The following is a 20,888-nucleotide window of genomic DNA, read 5'->3' as shown; positions in this document are numbered from 1 at the left end:
CTGTCGTGGTGGAATGATGAGCTCGCGCAGATGAAGAAGCAGGTGGCCACGAGGAGACGCAGGATCCGAAACGCAGCACCTGATCGCAGAGACCGCGTGGTTGGATTGTACCTGGAAGAAAGAGAGATGTATGAAAAGGCAGTGAAAGAAGCGCAAGAGAAGAGTTGGAAGGAGTTTTGCCGGAAACAGGATAGGGAGGGGGTCTGGGAGGGCATCTACAGGGTGCTTAATAGAGCCACAGGGAGAGAGGAGGATCTGCCCCTTTCGAGGGGCGGTGAGACCCTCGATGCCCGGAGCTCGGCAGAACTGTTGGCGGAGACCTTCTACCCCGAGGACCAGGAAAGTGGTGAAAGTGAGGGACATCGTCGGGTGCGCAGGTGTGCGGAGTCCTTGGACACCGAACCACCGGCGGGCCCGGATGACCCTCCTTTCATCATGGAGGAGTTGAAGAGAGCCGTAAGGTCCTTCAACCCCAAGAAGGCCCCCGGGGCGGATGGCCTCACGGCCGACATCTGTCAGCACGCTGTGGATTGTAACCCGGGATGGTTCCTTGCCTTGCTCAACAGATGCCTCTCTGCCGCCTACTTCCCCGCACAGTGGAAGTGGGCGACCGTGGTTATACTGCGAAAGCAGGGCAGGGAATCATATCGGGTACCGAAAGCCTATCGACCGATCGGCCTCTTACCTGTTCTCGGCAAAATCTTCGAAAAGATGCTGGTCGGCCGACTCAGGTTTTACCTGTTGCCCAAAATAAGCCCCCACCAGTATGGCTTTATGCCACAGAGGAGCACCGAGGACGCCCTCTATAGACTAGTGAACCACATCAGAAATATGAGGGAGGAGAAGAAGATTTCTGTTGTGGTATCGCTGGACATAGAGGGAGCCTTCGACAGCGCCTGGTGGCCAGCCATAAAGGTGCGGCTGGCTGAAGTTGGGTGCCCGGGGAACGTGAGGCGGGTGATCAGCAGCTACCTGAGTGAAAGGGGGGTGAAAGTTAGATATGCGGGCGTGGAAGTAAGTAGGGGGACCAGCAAGGGGTGCGTGCAGGGATCCATAGGTGGACCAATCCTGTGGAACCTCTTGCTGGACCCTCTGCTATGGATGTTAGAGGAGATGGGAGTATTCTGTCAAGCGTTCGCCGACGACATTGTGTTGGTCTTTGAGGGTGATACGGCCCTTGAAATAGAAGGAAAAGCGAACCGTGTCCTAAACGTAATACACGAATGGGGTAAAGATAACAAATTAAATTTTGCACCACACAAAACTTGTGCCCTCCTTTCGACGAGGAGGTTAAAATATGACGTGCCACGGCTCGCTATGGGGAGTGTGGAAATTAAATATTTTTCACATATTAAAATACTGGGCCTTACAATTGACAGCGGCCTCACTTTCAACGCCCACGTCGGGACGGTATGCCAAAAGGCAATCGCCCGATATAAACTCTTGGCTAGGGCAGCCAGAGTTGGTTGGGGACTTAGCCCAGATATTATTAGGACTATTTATGTAGCTGTTATCGAACCGACTATTATGTATGCATCGGCAGCGTGGGCACCCACCGTGGAAAAGATGGGGGTCCAAAAAAGGCTGAACACCGTACAACGGGGCTTCGCCCAAAAGATCTGCCGAGCATATCGGACCGTCTCCCTGAACTCAGCTATGCTGTTGGCTGGGATACTCCCCCTTGATCTCAGAATACTCGAAGTCTCGAGATTATATGGGATCAAGAAGGGGGTGTCGCACCCAGCGTTGGGAGACAGGGAGGTGGAAAGAATGGCTCCGGCGATTGAGGACCCACATCCGGCAGAGCAGGAAGGGCTGGGGTTCGGGCTGGTGGACGAGGACTCGTATTCCGACGTGGCTAATAGCCACGTACATAGGATCTACACGGACGGCAGCAAGATTGAGGGTCGAGTCGGAGCCGCCCTTTCCGTATGGGAGGGGGAGGCCGAGACGAAGGCCGTCAAGCTTGCTTTGCCGCCGTATTGCACCGTCTACCAGGCCGAACTCCTAGCGCTCCAAAGAGCAGTAATTAGAGCCTGCAAGAGTGGAGTGTCGAAGGTCGGCATCTTCAGCGACTCCAGATCGGCCCTCCAGGCAGTCACACTCGGTTCCCCCCACCCCCTTGCTGTGCAAACAAGGGCGGCCCTCCGAAAAGCTGCTTCGCAGAGGCGGGAGGTCGCTCTGTTTTGGATCAAGGCGCACGCAGGGCTAAGGGGGAACGAAAGAGTGGACCAGTTAGCCAAGGAGGCCGCTCTGGGGTCGAAGAAGAAACCCGACTACGATCTGTGTCCTGTTTCATTCGTCAAGCGTATCCTGAGACAGGATACGATCGGGGAATGGGACAGGAGATATGATGTGGGGGAGACGGCTGGAGGCACGAAGCTCTTTTTCCCAAGCGCTGCTGCTGCATACAAAATAGTACGGAAAATAGACATCACACACCACACCACACAAGCACTGACTGGACACGGTGGATTCGCCTTCTACTTGAACAGATTCAAGCTGAAGGAGAATCCATCGTGCCTGTGTCAGCCCGGAGTCGACGAGACGGTTTCTCACCTGTTGCTCGAGTGTCCGATTTTTGCAAGAGATAGATATGTTATTGAGCAAAAATTGGGCATCGCGATGACGGGTGAGAATCTGCCCGCGGCCCTGGGGGATGATACGAGATCTGAATTCCTGGAATATTGTAAATACATTGTTGGTGTGGTAAACAAAAGAAACTGTGATAAGCTGTGATGTTAGGGTTAAGTTTTATTGTTGTGCCGTGTTAATTTGTATATTTACTTGTATTGGTTTTATTTTTATTGTATTGTTTGAATTGTTAATTTTAAAGTGACTTTTAATTATTGTATTTTATTATTATTTTGAAAATTTTTTTTTGTATATTGTAAATTCGTATTTTAAAATTTAATTGTATTTTAATATTATGTGCCCATATTGTAAATAAAGAAAATTGTATTTATTATTGATTAAAGAAAATAAATGTCTCTAGACTATACTCTAGAGAAAAAGCAGACAACACCCTGCGATGGCGGGTGCTTTAAAAAAAAAAAAAAAAAAAAAAAAACCTAACCTAACCTAACCTAACCTAACCTAACCTAACCTAACCTAACCTAACCTAACCTAACCTAACCTAACCTAACCTAACCTAACCTAACCTAACCTAACCTAACCTAACCTAACCTAACCTAACCTAACCTAACCTAACCTAACCTAACCTAACCTAACCTAACCTAACCTAACCTAACCTAACCTAACCTAACCTAACCTAACCTAACCTAACCTAACCTAACCTAACCTAACCTAACCTAACCTAACCTAACCTAACCTAACCTAACCTAACCTAACCTAACCTAACCTAACCTAACCTAACCTAACCTAACCTAACCTAACCTAACCTAACCTAACCTAACCTAACCTAACCTAACCTAACCTAACCTAACCTAACCTAACCTAACCTAACCTAACCTAACCTAACCTAACCTAACCTAACCTAACCTAACCTAACCTAACCTAACCTAACCTAACCTAACCTAACCTAACCTAACCTAACCAGTAGATGCGCGTTTCAACAGCTAATACGGACGCGAAAACGGTTTTAAAATCGCTCGAGCCAGTAAAAAGTTATCACCAAAAGAAATTTTTACGAAATCAACAAAAAGTACGGCGTCGCTGGGAAGTCCCGATTTATATCGGGGACTTCGCGAACCGTAACTGCAGTGTTGTGTGTGTTGGTGATACGAGTGCCTGTGAAAATTTTGGGATTTTTTGGACCCATACATAAGGTAAAACAAACAATTTTCGGCAAGCCGGGCGGTGGCAATCCTCCCTAACTCAGTGCATGGTGAAACGATACAAGTGCAAATAGACGCGTCTTATCAAAATAAAGGTTGTGGTTTTTGTCCCGAGGAAATCGGTTGAAAATTGGCGAAGATAGACACCAAAGAGTGTTTTAACCTAAAAGTAGAAACTTTCTTCCGCCAAAACTATACTTTTCTCCTTTCCCCCCACCGTGTTTCCTACTTAAATTAGTGCTGGGATATTCCATACACCTTCCCGCACAAAGATAATAAATTATCTTAACTCCTCATAACGTATTTCGGGAGAAATATCTAAGTAGGTCACGGGTGCAATCAACAAAACAGTAAACACGTGGTGGCGAATTAATGTTTTCTTTTTAACCTAATTTATATTTTGTATTTGTATATTAGTATTTTGTAAAAATAGACCAGCTACATCATTTTTGGTGTAGCTGTTAGACTAAGGCATTATATACTGAGTGCTTAGGGATTATATTATATCACACAACACAATAATATTATAATATTATTATCTTTTATTCATAGGTATTATTTGTCCATATATGTATTCATTTTGATCTTATCTATATATTAATTCTATCTTAAATCATAAACAGGCGACTCCCCTATTGGGAGACCTGATAGTCTTAAGTAAAAATAATAATTATTAATTATTGACTTGAGTGGTTAGTACTGACTAGCTAGCTTTAGTAAGCTAGTGCTAGCTTAGTAGGTCGAACCGTACGATAATAATATCGTATAACTTATAGATTGACTTTTTAAACTGAACTATAGACTATAATACTTATTAGGTATTACTAATATCATATTATTAGTATTTGCTGCTCATTTCCATTTTTATTTTATTTTATTGTAATCACTGACAGGTGCCTCCCCTATTGGGAGACTGATTAAGTATAAGTATTGACTTTTTTATTGACTTGACTTTTTTATTGTTGACAAATTGTAATTATTACGGACGTATTAATATTAATATTTTATTAATATTTTAAATAGTGCTAAGTTGACAATTTTTAACTATCAGTGACCTATTAATATTTTATATTTTTATTTTATATTATATTTTTATATTATTATTTTATATCTTATATTTATATCTGTGATATTTATTTTAATTGTAATTATTGACAGGTATCTCCCCTATTGGGAGACCTAATAGTGTTAAGTTGACCATTTTTAACTATCAGTGACCTATTAATATTTTATATTTTATATTAATATTTTATATCTTATATTTATATCTGTGATATTAATTTTTAATTGTAATTATTGACAGGTATCTCCCCTATTGGGAGACCTAATAGTGTTAAGAATAAGTATTATTATTGACAGGGGTTTTTTTTTTTTTTTTTTTTTTTTTTTTTTTTCTCCCCTAAGTCATCATGATCCACACTCCCCAGAGGCGTGCCAGTGACACGTTCACTATCTCCGAACCAGTGAAGAAGCCTGCAACACCTAAAAGTCGGACTGCAGAAGGGAAAGCCCTTCTGCTGAAAGGGAAAGCCCACCTGCGGGAGTCCCGAAATTTAAAGACTGATATAAAAGACGGGGTAATTACGGCGCTAGAAAGGATGTATGAAATAATAAAAGAGATTGAGTTTGAACTCACCAATGCCAGGGCTGGTAGTGGAGGGCGTAGTGGGGACCCTATACATCCCCCCCCGCCATCCGATGCTGGTCCCAGCGTAGTTGACGACGCATTGGTGAGAAATCTGGACCTAAGTGAAGGAATGAAAGAAAGTATGAAAGAGATGATGACAAGAATGGAAGATATGAGAGTAAGCATGCGGGAGAATGAAAATAAAATGGACAAATTGAGCTCGCTTTTGGAGGGCAACATGACTGTCGCCAAAACGGCGAGTTATGCGGGCGTTGTCTCGAAGGGAGTCATAGAGAAACTCCCCGAAGCAAGAGCCCTGCATTCGGTCATGGTGTCATCCAAAGACGAACAAGAGACGGGTGATGAGGTGTTAGAAATGATCAGAAAGACTGTGGATGCAAAGGACGGATGGGTGAAAGTAGAGAGGGTAAGAAAGGTGAAGAACAGGAAGGTGGTCGTCGGCTGTGCGAATGAGGAAGAAAGAATCAAGGTGAAGGAAAGGCTGAGAAAGAATGAGGGATTAGTAGTGGAAGATGTAAAAAATAAGAGCCCTCTACTAGTCTTCAGGGATGTAATGAAATGCGAAGTTGACGATTTCGTCACAGCATTCAGTAATCAAAATGCAAGCATCCTTGAGGGCCTGAAGGGGGAAGAGAGAAAGGTAGAAGTAGCGTACGTGATGAAAGCAAGGAACCACCTCCAGAACCACGTAGTGGCCAGGGTGAGTCCACAGGTATGGAAGAGATGCACGAGTGAAGGATACGCCCATATAGGGCTAAGTAGAGTGAAAGTGATGGATCAAAGTCCGTTAGTGCAGTGCTCGCGCTGTCTTGGGTACGGGCATACGAGACGAATGTGTAGGGAAGAGAAGGAACGATGCAGCCACTGCGCTGGTCCTCACATGAAGACCGAGTGCGACAAGTGGCTGCGGGGAGAAGTGCCTCAATGCATCAACTGCATAAAGGCTAAGAAAGGCAGCGCAGAGCACAGCGCCTTTGACAGAGAGTGTACGGAAAGAAAGAGGTGGGACGCTCTGGCCAGATCGGCGGTAGCGTATTGCTAGGGTTGCCCAAGGTGAGTCCTTCCAGTACCGAATGCTGCAGGCCAATCTCCAGCGGAGCCAAATCGCCACACGGGAGCTACTGCTCGAAGCCACCAAGCGTAAGGCATGCGTAGCATTGCTGCAAGAGCCCTACGTTGGTGGGGCGAAAAGTATGAGGACATACAATGGAGTGAGGATCTTCCAGAGCGAAGGGGAAGGGGGTGGAGCAGTAAAGGCGTGTATTGTAGTACTCGACGACACACTGGATGTCGAACTACATACACGCCTTAGCAGTAACAACATCGTTGTGGCCACTCTCAGAACCAAAGCCTGGGAGATGATTGTAGTGTCCTTCTACTTCGAGCCCGATAAACCAGTGGGGCTCTACCTGGACCATCTTAGGCGGATAGGGAGAGAGCTGGGTATCCATAGGATGGTCCTGGGAGGCGATGCGAACGCAAAAAGCCCGTGGTGGGGTGGCGAAGTGGAAGACTCGCGAGGAAGAGATGTGTCTGCTGTACTGGAAGAAATGGGAATGCACATACTCAACACCGGGGACATCCCTACGTTCGATACCATTAGAGGTGGGAAAAGGTACTCTAGCTACGTGGATGTGACAGCGTGCTCCGACGATCTGCTGAACCGAGTGGACAACTGGAGGGTTGAGGAGAGTCTCACGAGCTCGGACCACAACGGCATATCCTTCGGCATCAGACAACATAAATCCACAGGCACGAACATAATACGAACTACACGCATATTTAACACACACAAGGCAAACTGGACTCAGTTTCATGAGAAACTGACCCAGCTGATGTCGGACAGACAATTAACTATACAAGACATAGACACAATACACAGCACACAACAAATAGATGACGCAATAGACAGATACACTGAAGCAATCACACAGACATGCAGAGACACAATGCCGACCAAAAAACACACACAGAAATTCACCTTGTCGTGGTGGAATGATGAGCTCGCGCAGATGAAGAAGCAGGTGGCCACGAGGAGACGCAGGATCCGAAACGCAGCACCTGATCGCAGAGACCGCGTGGTTGGATTGTACCTGGAAGAAAGAGAGATGTATGAAAAGGCAGTGAAAGAAGCGCAAGAGAAGAGTTGGAAGGAGTTTTGCCGGAAACAGGATAGGGAGGGGGTCTGGGAGGGCATCTACAGGGTGCTTAATAGAGCCACAGGGAGAGAGGAGGATCTGCCCCTTTCGAGGGGCGGTGAGACCCTCGATGCCCGGAGCTCGGCAGAACTGTTGGCGGAGACCTTCTACCCCGAGGACCAGGAAAGTGGTGAAAGTGAGGGACATCGTCGGGTGCGCGGGTGTGCGGAGTCCTTGGACACCGAACCACCGGCGGGCCCGGATGACCCTCCTTTCATCATGGAGGAGTTGAAGAGAGCCGTAAGGTCCTTCAACCCCAAGAAGGCCCCCGGGGCGGATGGCCTCACGGCCGACATCTGTCAGCACGCTGTGGATTGTAACCCGGGATGGTTCCTTGCCTTGCTCAACAGATGCCTCTCTGCCGCCTACTTCCCCGCACAGTGGAAGTGGGCGACCGTGGTTATACTGCGAAAGCCGGGCAAGGAATCATATCGGGTACCGAAAGCCTATCGACCGATCGGCCTCTTACCTGTTCTCGGCAAAATCTTCGAAAAGATGCTGGTCGGCCGACTCAGGTTTTACCTGTTGCCCAAAATAAGCCCCCACCAGTATGGCTTTATGCCACAGAGGAGCACCGAGGACGCCCTCTATAGACTAGTGAACCACATCAGAAATATGAGGGAAGAGAAGAAGATTTCTGTTGTGGTATCGCTGGACATAGAGGGAGCCTTCGACAGCGCCTGGTGGCCAGCCATAAAGGTGCGGTTGGCTGAAGTTGGGTGCCCGGGGAACGTGAGGCGGGTGATCAGCAGCTACCTGAGTGAAAGGGGAGTGAAAGTTAGATATGCGGGCGTGGAAGTGAGTAGGGGGACCAGCAAGGGGTGCGTGCAGGGATCCATAGGTGGACCAATCCTGTGGAACCTCTTGCTGGACCCTCTGCTATGGATGTTAGAGGAGATGGGAGTATTCTGTCAAGCGTTCGCCGACGACATAGTGTTGGTCTTTGAGGGGGATACGGCCCTTGAAATAGAAGGAAAAGCGAACCGTGTCCTAAACGTAATACACGAATGGGGTAAAGACAACAAATTAAATTTTGCACCACACAAAACTTGTGCCCTCCTTTCGACGAGGAGGTTAAAATATGACGTGCCACGGCTCGCTATGGGGAGTGTGGAAATTAAATATTTTTCACATATTAAAATACTGGGCCTTACAATTGACAGCGGCCTCACTTTCAACGCCCACGTCGGGACGGTATGCCAAAAGGCAATCGCCCGATATAAACTCTTGGCTAGGGCAGCCAGAGTTGGTTGGGGACTTAGCCCAGATATTATTAGGACTATTTATGTAGCTGTTATCGAACCGACTATTATGTATGCATCGGCAGCGTGGGCACCCACCGTGGAAAAGATGGGGGTCCAAAAAAGGCTGAACACCGTACAACGGGGCTTCGCCCAAAAGATCTGCCGAGCATATCGGACCGTCTCCCTGAACTCAGCTATGCTGTTGGCTGGGATACTCCCCCTTGATCTCAGAATACTCGAAGTCTCGAGATTATATGGGATCAAGAAGGGGGTGTCGCACCCAGCGTTGGGAGACAGGGAGGTGGAAAGAATGGCTCCGGCGATTGAGGACCCACATCCGGCAGAGCAGGAAGGGCTGGGGTTCGGGCTGGTGGACGAGGACTCGTATTCCGACGTGGCTAATAGCCACGTACATAGGATCTACACGGACGGCAGCAAGATTGAGGGTCGAGTCGGAGCCGCCCTTTCCGTATGGGAGGGGGAGGCCGAGACGAAGGCCGTCAAGCTTGCTTTGCCGCCGTATTGCACCGTCTACCAGGCCGAACTCCTAGCGCTCCAAAGAGCAGTAATTAGAGCCTGCAAGAGTGGAGTGTCGAAGGTCGGCATCTTCAGCGACTCCAGATCGGCCCTCCAGGCAGTCACACTCGGTTCCCCCCACCCCCTTGCTGTGCAAACAAGGGCGGCCCTCCGAAAAGCTGCTTCGCAGAGGCGGGAGGTCGCTCTGTTTTGGATCAAGGCGCACGCAGGGCTAAGGGGGAACGAAAGAGTGGACCAGTTAGCCAAGGAGGCCGCTCTGGGGTCGAAGAAGAAACCCGACTACGATCTGTGTCCTGTTTCATTCGTCAAGCGTATCCTGAGACAGGATACGATCGGGGAATGGGACAGGAGATATGATGTGGGGGAGACGGCTGGAGGCACGAAGCTCTTTTTCCCAAGCGCTGCTGCTGCATACAAAATAGTACGGAAAATAGACATCACACACCACACCACACAAGCACTGACTGGACACGGTGGATTCGCCTTCTACTTGAACAGATTCAAGCTGAAGGAGAATCCATCGTGCCTGTGTCAGCCCGGAGTCGACGAGACGGTTTCTCACCTGTTGCTCGAGTGTCCGATTTTTGCAAGAGATAGATATGTTATTGAGCAAAAATTGGGCATCGCGATGACGGGTGAGAATCTGCCCGCGGCCCTGGGGGATGATACGAGATCTGAATTCCTGGAATATTGTAAATACATTGTTGGGGTGGTAAACAAAAGAAACTGTGATAAGCTGTGATGTTAGGGTTAAGTTTTATTGTTGTGCCGTGTTAATTTGTATATTTACTTGTATTGGTTTTATTTTTATTGTATTGTTTGAATTGTTAATCTTAAAGTGACTTTTAATTATTGTATTTTATTATTATTTGAAAATTTTTTGTATATTGTAAATTCGTATTTTAAAATTTAATTGTATTTTAATATTATGTGCCCATATTGTAAATAAAGAAAATTGTGTTTATTATTGATTAAAGAAAATAAATGTCTCTAGACTATACTCTAGAGAAAAAGCAGACAACACCCTGCGATGGCGGGTGCTTTTACAAAAAAAAAAAAAAAAAAAAAAAAAAAAAACCTAACCTAACCTAACCTAACCTAACCTAACCTAACCTAACCTAACCTAACCTAACCTAACCTAACCTAACCTAACCTAACCTAACCTAACCTAACCTAACCTAACCTAACCTAACCTAACCTAACCTAACCTAACCTAACCTAACCTAACCTAACCTAACCTAACCTTACCTAACCTAACCTAACCTTTTTTTTTTTTTTTTTTTTTTTTGTTTTTTTTTTTTTTTTTTTTTTTTTTTATAGTGGAGAATGCATTTAGGCATACCCAGAGCGCTCGGGGAAAGGGCCCTGGGTTATGTCGGACTCACACCGCAGAATGCGGCGACTACCGACTAAACTCCACTGTGTTCCGTCTCTCCGCTATATTGGCAGGGTCGCGGGTATTTGGTTTAACCGCTTCCGTAACCCCGTCAGCGGCAGCCTATTTTTTATATAGGCCCATCGCGATTAAGACCTGGCTAGTGTTCGCCAGTTCCTCCTTCCTGGGGGGCGGCGTGAACGGAACACGTCTCACGCCGCCTCACCGCACCGGACGATGGATTATGTCCCCGTTCCACCGTCCGGCACCCAACATTAGGGAAGCAAGTCGCGACCGTGTACAGCGGTCGCGACTTGGCGACTGCGCCCAATAAGACGTCGCCGCCGAATAGGATCCGCGTTGGGATCTCCCTCGCGGACCCGCTCTGCTTCCTCCTTCTGCGACATCACATCTTCACAGAATGTGATAGCCGCGCGCCACGATCTGTCGCTGCCAACCATTGCGCGAGCTATGGAAGGCAGGGAGAGATCAGGGCCGACGACTGCGACTAGGTGAGCACGGGGCTCGGACCACGCGGGGCACACGGCGAGAGTGTGGTCTGCCGTGTCCTCCGGACTGTCACACCAATGGCAAGCCATTTGCGGCTCCCGCCTGGCGACTTTGCACAAGTACCACCCGAAACAGCCGTGTCCGGACAGCACCTGTGTCAGGCGGAAGGTAATTGCCCCATGCCGCCTGTCGCACCACTCGCGTAGGACCGGTCGGATAGCTTCGACAGTCCTCGCTCCTGCGCTGGGCCTCTCGAGCCGGCGTTCCCACTCCCTGAACCGCCGCTCGAGAGCATCAGCCCTCCATTCCATCTCGGCATCCAGGTCCCACGGGGGCGTCCCAGCCATGACACACGCGGCCTCGAAGGACACTGTGCGATATGCCCTCACGACTCTGAGCGCCATGACCCGCTGCGGTCTACGCAAGTATGGTCTGGTACGGACGCTCAAAGAGTCGGCCCAAATGGGCGCACCATAGAGGGCCATGGAGCGAATGACGCCGGTGTATAGACGACGACACGCACCCCCAGCCCCTCTTAGATTCGGGAGCAGACTTCCAAGTGCCCCGGCCACCCCAACAAGACGGGGGGCGAGGCGACGAAAGTGCTCCACAAATGTCCACCGGCTGTCCAGCACGATGCCCAGGTAGCGCAAAGTGGAACCGACGCCGATGGACGTGCCACCCACCTGGATAGCTGAACCAGCAGCCTGCGCCCTTCGACGGCCGCGAAACAAAATTGCCTCTGACTTGTTCAGAGCGACCTCTAAGCCAAGTCGTCTGATTCGGCGCACAACATCCGCCACACCAGCGGTCGCAATGAGGGCTGCCTCCCTGTACGAGGCCCCGCGTGCAGTTACCAGGGTGTCATCCGCGTAGCAAAGCACGCTGACACCCGGTAGATAAGTGGCACGCAGGACCCAGTCGTAGCCGATGTTCCACAGAAGGGGCCCAAGAACCGAGCCCTGTGGAACACCGCACGTCACTTCCTTTTCTTGCCACCCACGACGCGCGGGGTACGCCACAGCCCTCTCCGATAAGTAGGACTGCAACAAGCGCACCATATACCCGGGCACGTTGTGGTAGCGGAGCGCTTCGATCACGCAACTCCACGGCAGAGTGTTGAATGCGTTGGCGATGTCAAGGGACACCGCCAAAAGAACTCCGCCTTCATTATCTGCATGATCAGCGAGGTTCCGCAATTCAGCAATCGCATCGATAGTGGACCTTCCCCGGCGAAATCCAAATTGGTTCTCGCTTAGGTCCGGCCCCACTCCCTCCAGATGGTCGATGAGGCGAGCTGCGAAGACGCGCTCAAAGAGCTTGCTCACCTCATCGAGCAGCACGATCGGCCTATAAGCCGAGGGCGAGTCGCGCGGGCGTCCCTCCTTCTGCAACAGGACCAAGTTCCCGGTCTTCCACCTACGGGGAAATTGGCCCTGTTGGAGGCATTTTGTGAACAGCTGTTCCACCCTGGGTCCAAGAGATTCTAGCGCCAGCACCCAGGCCCGCCCGGGAACACCGTCAGGGCCGGGGGCGGCATTCTTCGCCTTAAGGCGCTCTACTGCCACAGCGAGCTCGTTGCGAGTGACTGGAGGGACATTTTCGTTGTTGAGCTCCTCCTGCGCAGTCATCGTGGGTGCCATCGGTGGGGGAGAATGTCTTCCCCGACTTGGAAACAAGGACGTCACCACTTGCTCCAGAAATCGTGGCTCGAGACTTTGAGACAAGGGCGGGGCCCAAGGGCGAAGCTTTTGCCTCACCCTCTTATACGGCCGACCCCAAGGTTCGCGGTTCAAACTCTCGAGCATCTCCTCCCATGCACGGGTCTTAGCGCTGCTGATGGCGTCCTGCAGAGACACAATGCAGTCCCTATAGACGGCGTATAACCGCGCTTCCTCCTCTTCGTCACGCCGCCTACGGCGCCTGTGCCTGGTGTACGCCCGCCTCGCAGCCACGCATGAAGCACGCAGCTGGGCAACATCGGCTGACCACCAATACATTTGGCGCCTACGTGGAACCGACCGCACCCTCCGCATGCTCGCGTCGCACACCTGAGACATGGCTTCGGCAAGCCAAGTGGCCTCCTCCTCTACGTTTTCGCTGCCATTCTGCTGCGACGGGAGCCAAGCCTGCACTAAGGCAGCCTCAATGAGGAGCTCCCTATCGAGGCTACCAAGTGCCCAGCGCGGACGACAATCGCCAGGGGGGAATTGACTGGGAGCCGTCGAGGGCGTGGAGACGCTAAACCGGATATAACGGTGATCCGAGAGCGTCTCCACGTCCAAAAGAACCCTCCAGTCTTGTATACGACGAGCGAGAGGGGGGCTCGCAAACGTGACATCTACAATGGATCCACCCCTCTGCCGAACACACGTTAATTCTGCTCCACGGTTAACAACCGTCAGTCCCGACGCAACTGCCCATTCAGCGAGTGTCGAGCCACGTATATCACTTGCCACGCAGCCCCAAGACACCGACTTGGCGTTCAGGTCCCCGGCCAGAAGTACAGATTGAGGTTGTGCGAAGTCTAGCAGATCCCTCAGCTCAACCAAGAACTGCTCGAAATCGGCGAGGCAGCGGTTCGGCGAGAAGTACGCCCCCACAACGGTGAAGCCATTGACAACCGCCGAGACGCATCCCCGTCGCCTTATGATTTGCTCAAGCTGTGTGTCGCCTTGAGCAACCAGCGCCACCAAGCCGTCCAGATCGCCCACCCAGTTATCCCGGGGGGGCAGATTGTGTGGCTCAGACACTACCGCCACGTCAATCTCCCACTCTGCCAGACTCTGATGTAAAAGGTCCTGGGCCCTGGCACAGTGGTTGATGTTGGCCTGTAGGAAGCGAAGTGGGGCCATTACTGCGTTTCCATGGCTGCCTCCGTTTGCGGTACCTCATCAGGCACCGGAGCAGAGCGTGATGGCGTTGGAGCGCCATCTTGCTTCCGCATTCCACCTCTTTTAGGCTTCGGGGCCTTACAGGCTGCGCTTCCAAGCCGATGCTCTGCCGGTAGCTTTGCCTCCGTGCATAGGGCGCAGCGAGCGGAGGCGGCATCGCATCCACCAGCTTTATGGCCTGTTTCACTGCAGCGGAAGCAAGTGGCACTCCTGTCCGTCGGCGAGGAGCACGTGGCGCTGACATGGCCCACCTCCAGGCAGCGGTAACAGCGCAGGGGCTTCTGCTCGGTGAGAGAGACTTTCGCCGAAGCCCACCCAACCATTACGCGCCCCGCCTGCGCCAGCTTCTTCGCCGCAGTCACCGGGCAACTAACCCAGGCTGATACAGCACCTCGGGGGCCCGTGCGCAGGCCACCACACTTCACATGCTCCGCGGTACACTCCCCTGCGCGCGATACCGCAGCCGCAATGTCCTCGACTGTGGCCGAGTCATCCAGGCCAGTGATTCGCAAGTCTGCGCACTTGACCGGCCTGGACACCTTAACGTTATCCTCACCGAGGACCTCCCGCAATTTGGCGGCAAGGGAGTCCGCTTCCTTGGTGCTGGAAGCACCGGGGATCTCTAGTATCCTGGCACCAGTGACAGCGCGCTTAAAACGCATTGCACTGATGCCAATTTCGGCGAGGTCTATTCCACGCCGCGCCTCCGTCAAAACACCGGCGTAGGTTACGCCACGCTCCTTCGCACTCGGCTGCAGGGTAAGGACGACAGCCGAGGAAATCGGAGCGTGGAGCTTTCGCGACTTCTTCTTACGGGACTTAGCCGCAGGCTTCTTCCCTTTCCTTTTATTTTCTTTTCCTCGCTTTCCGACCACAGTCCACTCTCCGTCCTTTGACGGCTGCTGCGGGGGGCCGGATGACGTGGCCAGCGTATCTTTTCTGGGGGGCTTTGAACCCGCCGGATCAGGCTGCACGGGGACCCTTTCCTTCCCCTTCGCCAATTTCTTTTTCCTCTTCTTCGAGGTTGCCTCGATTTCCAAAGCTGGGACCACCGTCTGCTTCGCGGTTTTCTTAATTGCGGGCCCAGACACCGATCTACCCGGTTGCGATGAAGCCGCAACACCTGCATATGTCCTCGCCTTTGATGGAGGGGGCGGTGCGAGGTCATCAGCCATCGCTTGTTCAGCCGCCTTTGCCGCTTTCCTGCTATCTGCCGCCAGCGGAGGTCTTATGCGCTTTTCCGGCAGCAGACGCTCCTCTAGAGCCTCAAATCTCGCGTTAATCATTGCTCCGACCTGGCGCAAGATATCCGAATCTTGGGGCTGAGCAGGCAGCGACGAGCCCTGAGAGGCCTTCACCTCTTGGAGTTCCCTTTTCAGGGAGTCGAGCTCCGCCTGTAGGCGGGAATTGGCTGCCTGCAGCAATCTCGTCTCCTCAGAGACAGTGTGTTTCTCTAATAGAGCTACCGACTGCTCAATGTCATCGTGGGCCAATTTCAAGGCCTTTTTGAAAGTGCCCTTGAGATTTGATGACTTGGTCATCACCTTCAGGATTGCAGCCAGGTCATCGGCAATGCGGCGACTGAGAGCCTCGGACGTGTTTGTCTTTGCTGGAATGGGAGGGAGAGGAGCGCTAGCTTGCGCCACTTCAATGCGCTCGGCGCACTCAGCAACCTCCTTCTCGGCCTGCGCCTCCAACTCCCTCTTACGCAACCTCGTCATATCGACTGTGGCCTCGCGCCGAGTGGCGCTTGAACCCGATGGGCGGCCCTTCCCTCTTTTTGAGGTGGTCTTAATAAATGGGGATGTAAAAACCCCTGTGCCATCTTCTGTGTCGGAACCAGAACCACTGGTGTCCAGCGTCCGCTTCCGCCACAGCCTGTCTTTTCCGTCCATTTCAATAATGCTGTTGACAGAACTGGAGCTCGAAAGCAGCACAGCCCTGCCCCGCCTTGTTTTGACACGTGCCGGAGACATACTCCCGTCAGTATCTTCGATATCATAAAAGTTTTCGGAGTCCATGATTGTGTTTTTGCTAAAGTCGTCGTTGATCGGTTCGGAGTTAAAGGACATTTTTGTTCCCACGAGTATGGGGGATATAAAACGTCCATCCGGGCGGTGCCCCCTGCACCCGGATAACCCTTTTACACCATGGAGGTCGGGCGGTATCCATGGGTGTACACAGCTAAAAGCTCACGCTCTCCCGAGCCAAACTGTCCAAGAAGGACAGGAAATCCACGCCGCTGGACTACAACGCGGATTTGAGGGTTTTTGATGAGGTGTCCTTCCTCTCAGGCCAGCCGATTAAGGCAAGCCTCCTGGTCCGTCGTAGCTGCTAGACGTGACAACAACACTACGACGGATAACAGGTTGCCCGACGGGAGGCCGAAGCCTCTAACCAGGCGACAGAAAAACCTGCCGCCCAGCCCGCCGCGCCGCGATTGATACAACCGCCATCCATCGCTGCAAAGCAGCCCGTCGTCCAGTAGGACTAAATCGTCCGCAACCACTGGTCGCCATACCTCGCCGCAAAAGCAGCACTGTTCGAAAACAAACCCAGCAATTTCTCTGCAAAGCAGAGATTGCAACGAGGACGTGGTAGCCCTCGAGTTCCTCCACGCTGATTTTGGTCCGCGCCGGCAAGACCACCGGTACCCCCCATATCTGGGAGGCCTCCCCCTATCCGCCACCTGAGGACGCGCCCGATGGGAGACCAGAAACTCCACACGGGAACCTAACCTAACCTAACCTAACCTAACCTAACCTAACCTAACCTAACCTAACCTAACCTAACCTAACCTAACCTAACCTAACCTAACCTAACCTAACCTAACCTAACCTAACCTAACCTAACCTAACCTAACCTAACCTAACCTAACCTAACCTAACCTAACCTAACCTAACCTAACCTAACCTAACCTAACCTAACCTAACCTAACCTAACCTAACCTAACCTAACCTAACCTAACCTAACCTAACCTAACCTAACCTAACCTAACCTAACCTAACCTAACCTAACCTAACCTAACCTAACCTAACCTAACCTAACCTAACCTAACCTAACCTAACCTAACCTAACCTAACCTAACCTAACCTAACCTAACCTAACCTAACCTAACCTAACCTAACCTAACCTAACCTAACCTAACCTTTTTTTTTTTTTTTTTTTTTTTTTTTTTTTTTTTTTTTTATTGTGGAGAATGCATTTAGGCATACCCAGAGCGCTCGGGGAAAGGGCCCTGGGTTATGTCGGACTCACACCGCAGAATGCGGCGACTACCGACTAAACTCCACTGTGTTCCGTCGCTCCGCTATATTGGCAGGGTCGCGGGTATTTGGTGTAACCGCTTCCGTAACCCTGTCAGCGGCAGCCTATTTTTTATATAGGCCCATCGCGATTTAGACCTGGCTAGTGTTCGCCAGTTCCTCCTTCCTGGGGGGCGGCGTGAACGGAACACGTCTCACGCCGCCTCACCGCACCGGACGATGGATTATGTCCCCGTTCCACCGTCCGGCACCCAACATTAGGGAAGCAAGTCGCGACCGTGTACAGCGGTCGCGACTCGGCGACTGCGCCCAATAAGACGTCGCCGCCGAATAGGATCCGCGTTGGGATCTCCCTCGCGGACCCGCTCTGCTTCCTCCTTCTGCGACATCACATCTTCACAGAATGTGATAGCCGCGCGCCACGTTCTGTCGCTGCCAACCATTGCGCGAGCTATGGAAGGCAGGGAGAGATCAGGGCCGACGACTGCGACTAGGTGAGCACGGGGCTCGGACCACGCGGGGCACACGGCGAGAGTGTGGTCTGCCGTGTCCTCCGGACTGTCACACCAATGGCAAGCCATTTGCGGCTCCCGCCTGGCGACTTTGCACAAGTACCACCCGAAACAGCCGTGTCCGGACAGCACCTGTGTCAGGCGGAAGGTAATTGCCCCATGCCGCCTGTCGCACCACTCGCGTAGGACCGGTCGAATAGCTTCGACCGTCCTCGCTCCTGCGCTGGGCCTCTCGAGCCGGCGTTCCCACTCCCTGAACCGCCGCTCGAGAGCATCAGCCCTCCATTGCTGGACTTGCTCCAGATATGGATTAATTCCATGCGATCTGGACGCCGTGACGCGGCGATAAACGTCCGCCAGCATCTCAGCATCCAGGTCCCACGGGGGCGTCCCAGCCATGACACACGCGGCCTCGAAGGACACTGTGCGATATGCCCTCACGACTCTGAGCGCCATGACCCGCTGCGGTCTACGCAAGTATGGTCTGGTACGGACGCTCAAAGAGTCGGCCCAAATGGGCGCACCATAGAGGGCCATGGAGCGAATGACGCCGGTGTATAGACGACGACACGCACCCCCAGCCCCTCTTAGATTCGGGAGCAGACTTCCAAGTGCCCCGGCCACCCCAACAAGACGGGGGGCGAGGCGACGAAAGTGCTCCACAAATGTCCACCGGCTGTCCAGCACGATGCCCAGGTAGCGCAAAGTGGAACCGACGCCGATGGACGTGCCACCCACCTGGATAGCTGAACCAGCAGCCTGCGCCCTTCGACGGCCGCGAAACAAAATTGCCTCTGACTTGTTCAGAGCGACCTCTAAGCCAAGTCGTTTGATTCGGCGCACAACATCCGCCACACCAGCGGTCGCAATGAGGGCTGCCTCCCTGTACGAGGCCCCGCGTGCAGTTACCAGGGTGTCATCCGCGTAGCAAAGCACGCTGACACCCGGTAGATAAGTGGCACGCAGGACCCAGTCGTAGCCGATGTTCCACAGAAGGGGCCCAAGAACCGAGCCCTGTGGAACACCGCACGTCACTTCCTTTTCTAGCCACCCACTACGCGCGGGGTACGCCACAGCCCTCTCCGATAAGTAGGACTGCAACAAGCGCACCATATACCCGGGCACGTTGTGATAGCGGAGCGCTTCGATCACGCAACTCCACGGCAGAGTGTTGAATGCGTTGGCGATGTCAAGGGACACCGCCAAAAGCACTCCGCCTTCATTATCTGCATGATCAGCGAGGTTCCGCAATTCAGCAATCGCATCGATAGTGGACCTTCCCCGGCGAAATCCAAATTGGTTCTCGCTTAGGTCCGGCCCCACTCCCTCCAGATGGTCGATGAGGCGAGCTGCGAAGACGCGCTCAAAGAGCTTGCTCACCTCATCGAGCAGCACGATCGGCCTATAAGCCGAGGGCGAGTCGCGCGGGCGTCCCTCCTTCTGCAACAGGACCAAGTTCCCGGTTTTCCACCTACGGGGAAATTGGCCCTGTTGGAGGCATTTTGTGAACAGCTGTTCCACCCTGGGTCCAAGAGATTCTAGCGCCAGCACCCAGGCCCGCCCGGGAACACCGTCAGGGCCGGGGGCGGCATTCTTCGCCTTAAGGCGCTCTACTGCCACAGCGAGCTCGTTGCGAGTGACTGGAGGGACATTTTCGTTGTTGAGCTCCTCCTGCGCAGTCATCGTGGGTGCCATCGGTGGGGGAGAATGTCTTCCCCGACTTGGAAACAAGGACGTCACCACTTGCTCCAGAAATCGTGGCTCGAGACTTTGAGACAAGGGCGGGGCCCAAGGGCGAAGCTTTTGCCTCACCCTCTTATACGGCCGACCCCAAGGTTCGCGGTTCAAACTCTCGAGCATCTCTTCCCATGCACGGGTCTTAGCGCTGCTGATGGCGTGCTGCAGAGACACAATGCAGTCCCTATAGACGGCGTATAACCGCGCTTCCTCCTCTTCGTCACGCCGCCTACGGCGCCTGTGCCTGGTGTACGCCCGCCTCGCAGCCACGCATGAAGCACGCAGCTGGGCAACATCGGCGGACCACCAGTACATTTGGCGCCTACGTGGAACCGACCGCACCCTCCGCATGCTCGCGTCGCACACCTGAGACATAGCTTCGGCAAGCCAAGTGGCCTCCTCCTCTACGTTTTCGCCGCCATTCTGCTGCGACGGGAGCCAAGCCTGCACTAAGGCAGCCTCAATGAGGAGCTCCCTATCGAGGCTACCAAGTGCCCAGCGTGGACGACAATCGCCAGGGGGGAATTGACTGGGAGCCGTCGAGGGCGTGGAGACGCTAAACCGGATATAACGGTGATCCGAGAGCGTCTCCACGTCCAAAAGAACCCTCCAGTCTTGTATACGACGAGCGAGAGGGGGGCTCGCAAACGTGACATCCACAATGGATCCACCCCTCTGCCGAACACACGTTAATTCTGCTCCACGGTTAACAACCGTCAGTCCCGACGCAACTGCCCAGTCAGCGAGTGTCGAGCCACGTATATCACTTGCCACGCAGCCCCAAGACACCGACTTGGCGTTCAGGTCCCCGGCCAGAAGTACAGATTGAGGTTGTGCGAAGTCTAGCAGATCCCTCAGCTCAACCAAGAACTGCTCGAAATCGTCGAGGCAGCGGTTCGGCGAGAAGTACGCCCCCACAACGGTGAAGCCATTGACAACCGCCGAGACGCATCCCCGTCGCCTTATGATTTGCTCAAGCTGTGTGTCGCCTTGAGCAACCAGCGCCACCAAGCCATCCAGATCGCCCACCCAGTTATCCCGGGGGGGCAGATTGTATGGCTCAGACACTACCGCCACGTCAATCTCCCACTCTGCCAGACTCTGATGTAAAAGGTCCTGGGCCCTGGCACAGTGGTTGATGTTGGCCTGTAGAAAACGCAGTGGGGCCAT

At 52.4% G+C, this 20,888-nt stretch overlaps 3 protein-coding genes across 3 annotated transcripts; 2 read left to right on the top strand and 1 right to left on the bottom strand.

Moving 5' to 3' along the window:
- Positions 1-5,203: 5,203 nt before the first annotated feature.
- LOC149900937 (uncharacterized) lies at positions 5,204-6,487 on the top strand. The gene has a single exon (XM_090112398.1). It carries the CDS (start codon positions 5,207-5,209, stop codon positions 6,485-6,487), a length of 1,281 nt encoding a protein of 426 aa, XP_089968524.1. The 5' UTR covers positions 5,204-5,206.
- Positions 6,488-8,602: 2,115 nt separating this feature from the next.
- On the top strand, positions 8,603-10,226 carry LOC149900936 (uncharacterized). Its single transcript, XM_090112397.1, has one exon. It carries the CDS (start codon positions 8,745-8,747, stop codon positions 10,164-10,166), a length of 1,422 nt encoding a protein of 473 aa, XP_089968523.1. The 5' UTR covers positions 8,603-8,744; the 3' UTR covers positions 10,167-10,226.
- Positions 10,227-19,024: 8,798 nt separating this feature from the next.
- LOC149900935 (uncharacterized) lies at positions 19,025-20,888 on the bottom strand. The gene is made up of 2 exons (XM_090112736.1): positions 20,056-20,888; positions 19,025-19,076 (listed from the first exon to the last, which is right to left on the bottom strand). Exons 1-2 carry the CDS (start codon positions 20,886-20,888, stop codon positions 19,025-19,027), a joined length of 885 nt encoding a protein of 294 aa, XP_089968862.1.

The sequence above is a fragment of the Colias eurytheme genome, chromosome 18 (genome assembly GCF_061535395.1).
Source record: "Colias eurytheme isolate Ceu_HAF_F1 chromosome 18, ilColEury1 Martin Lab GWU primary, whole genome shotgun sequence".
Lineage (NCBI taxonomy): Eukaryota > Metazoa > Arthropoda > Insecta > Lepidoptera > Pieridae > Colias > Colias eurytheme.
Note: the sequence above shows the minus strand (reverse complement) of the source record. Positions and strands in the feature narration are given on the sequence as shown.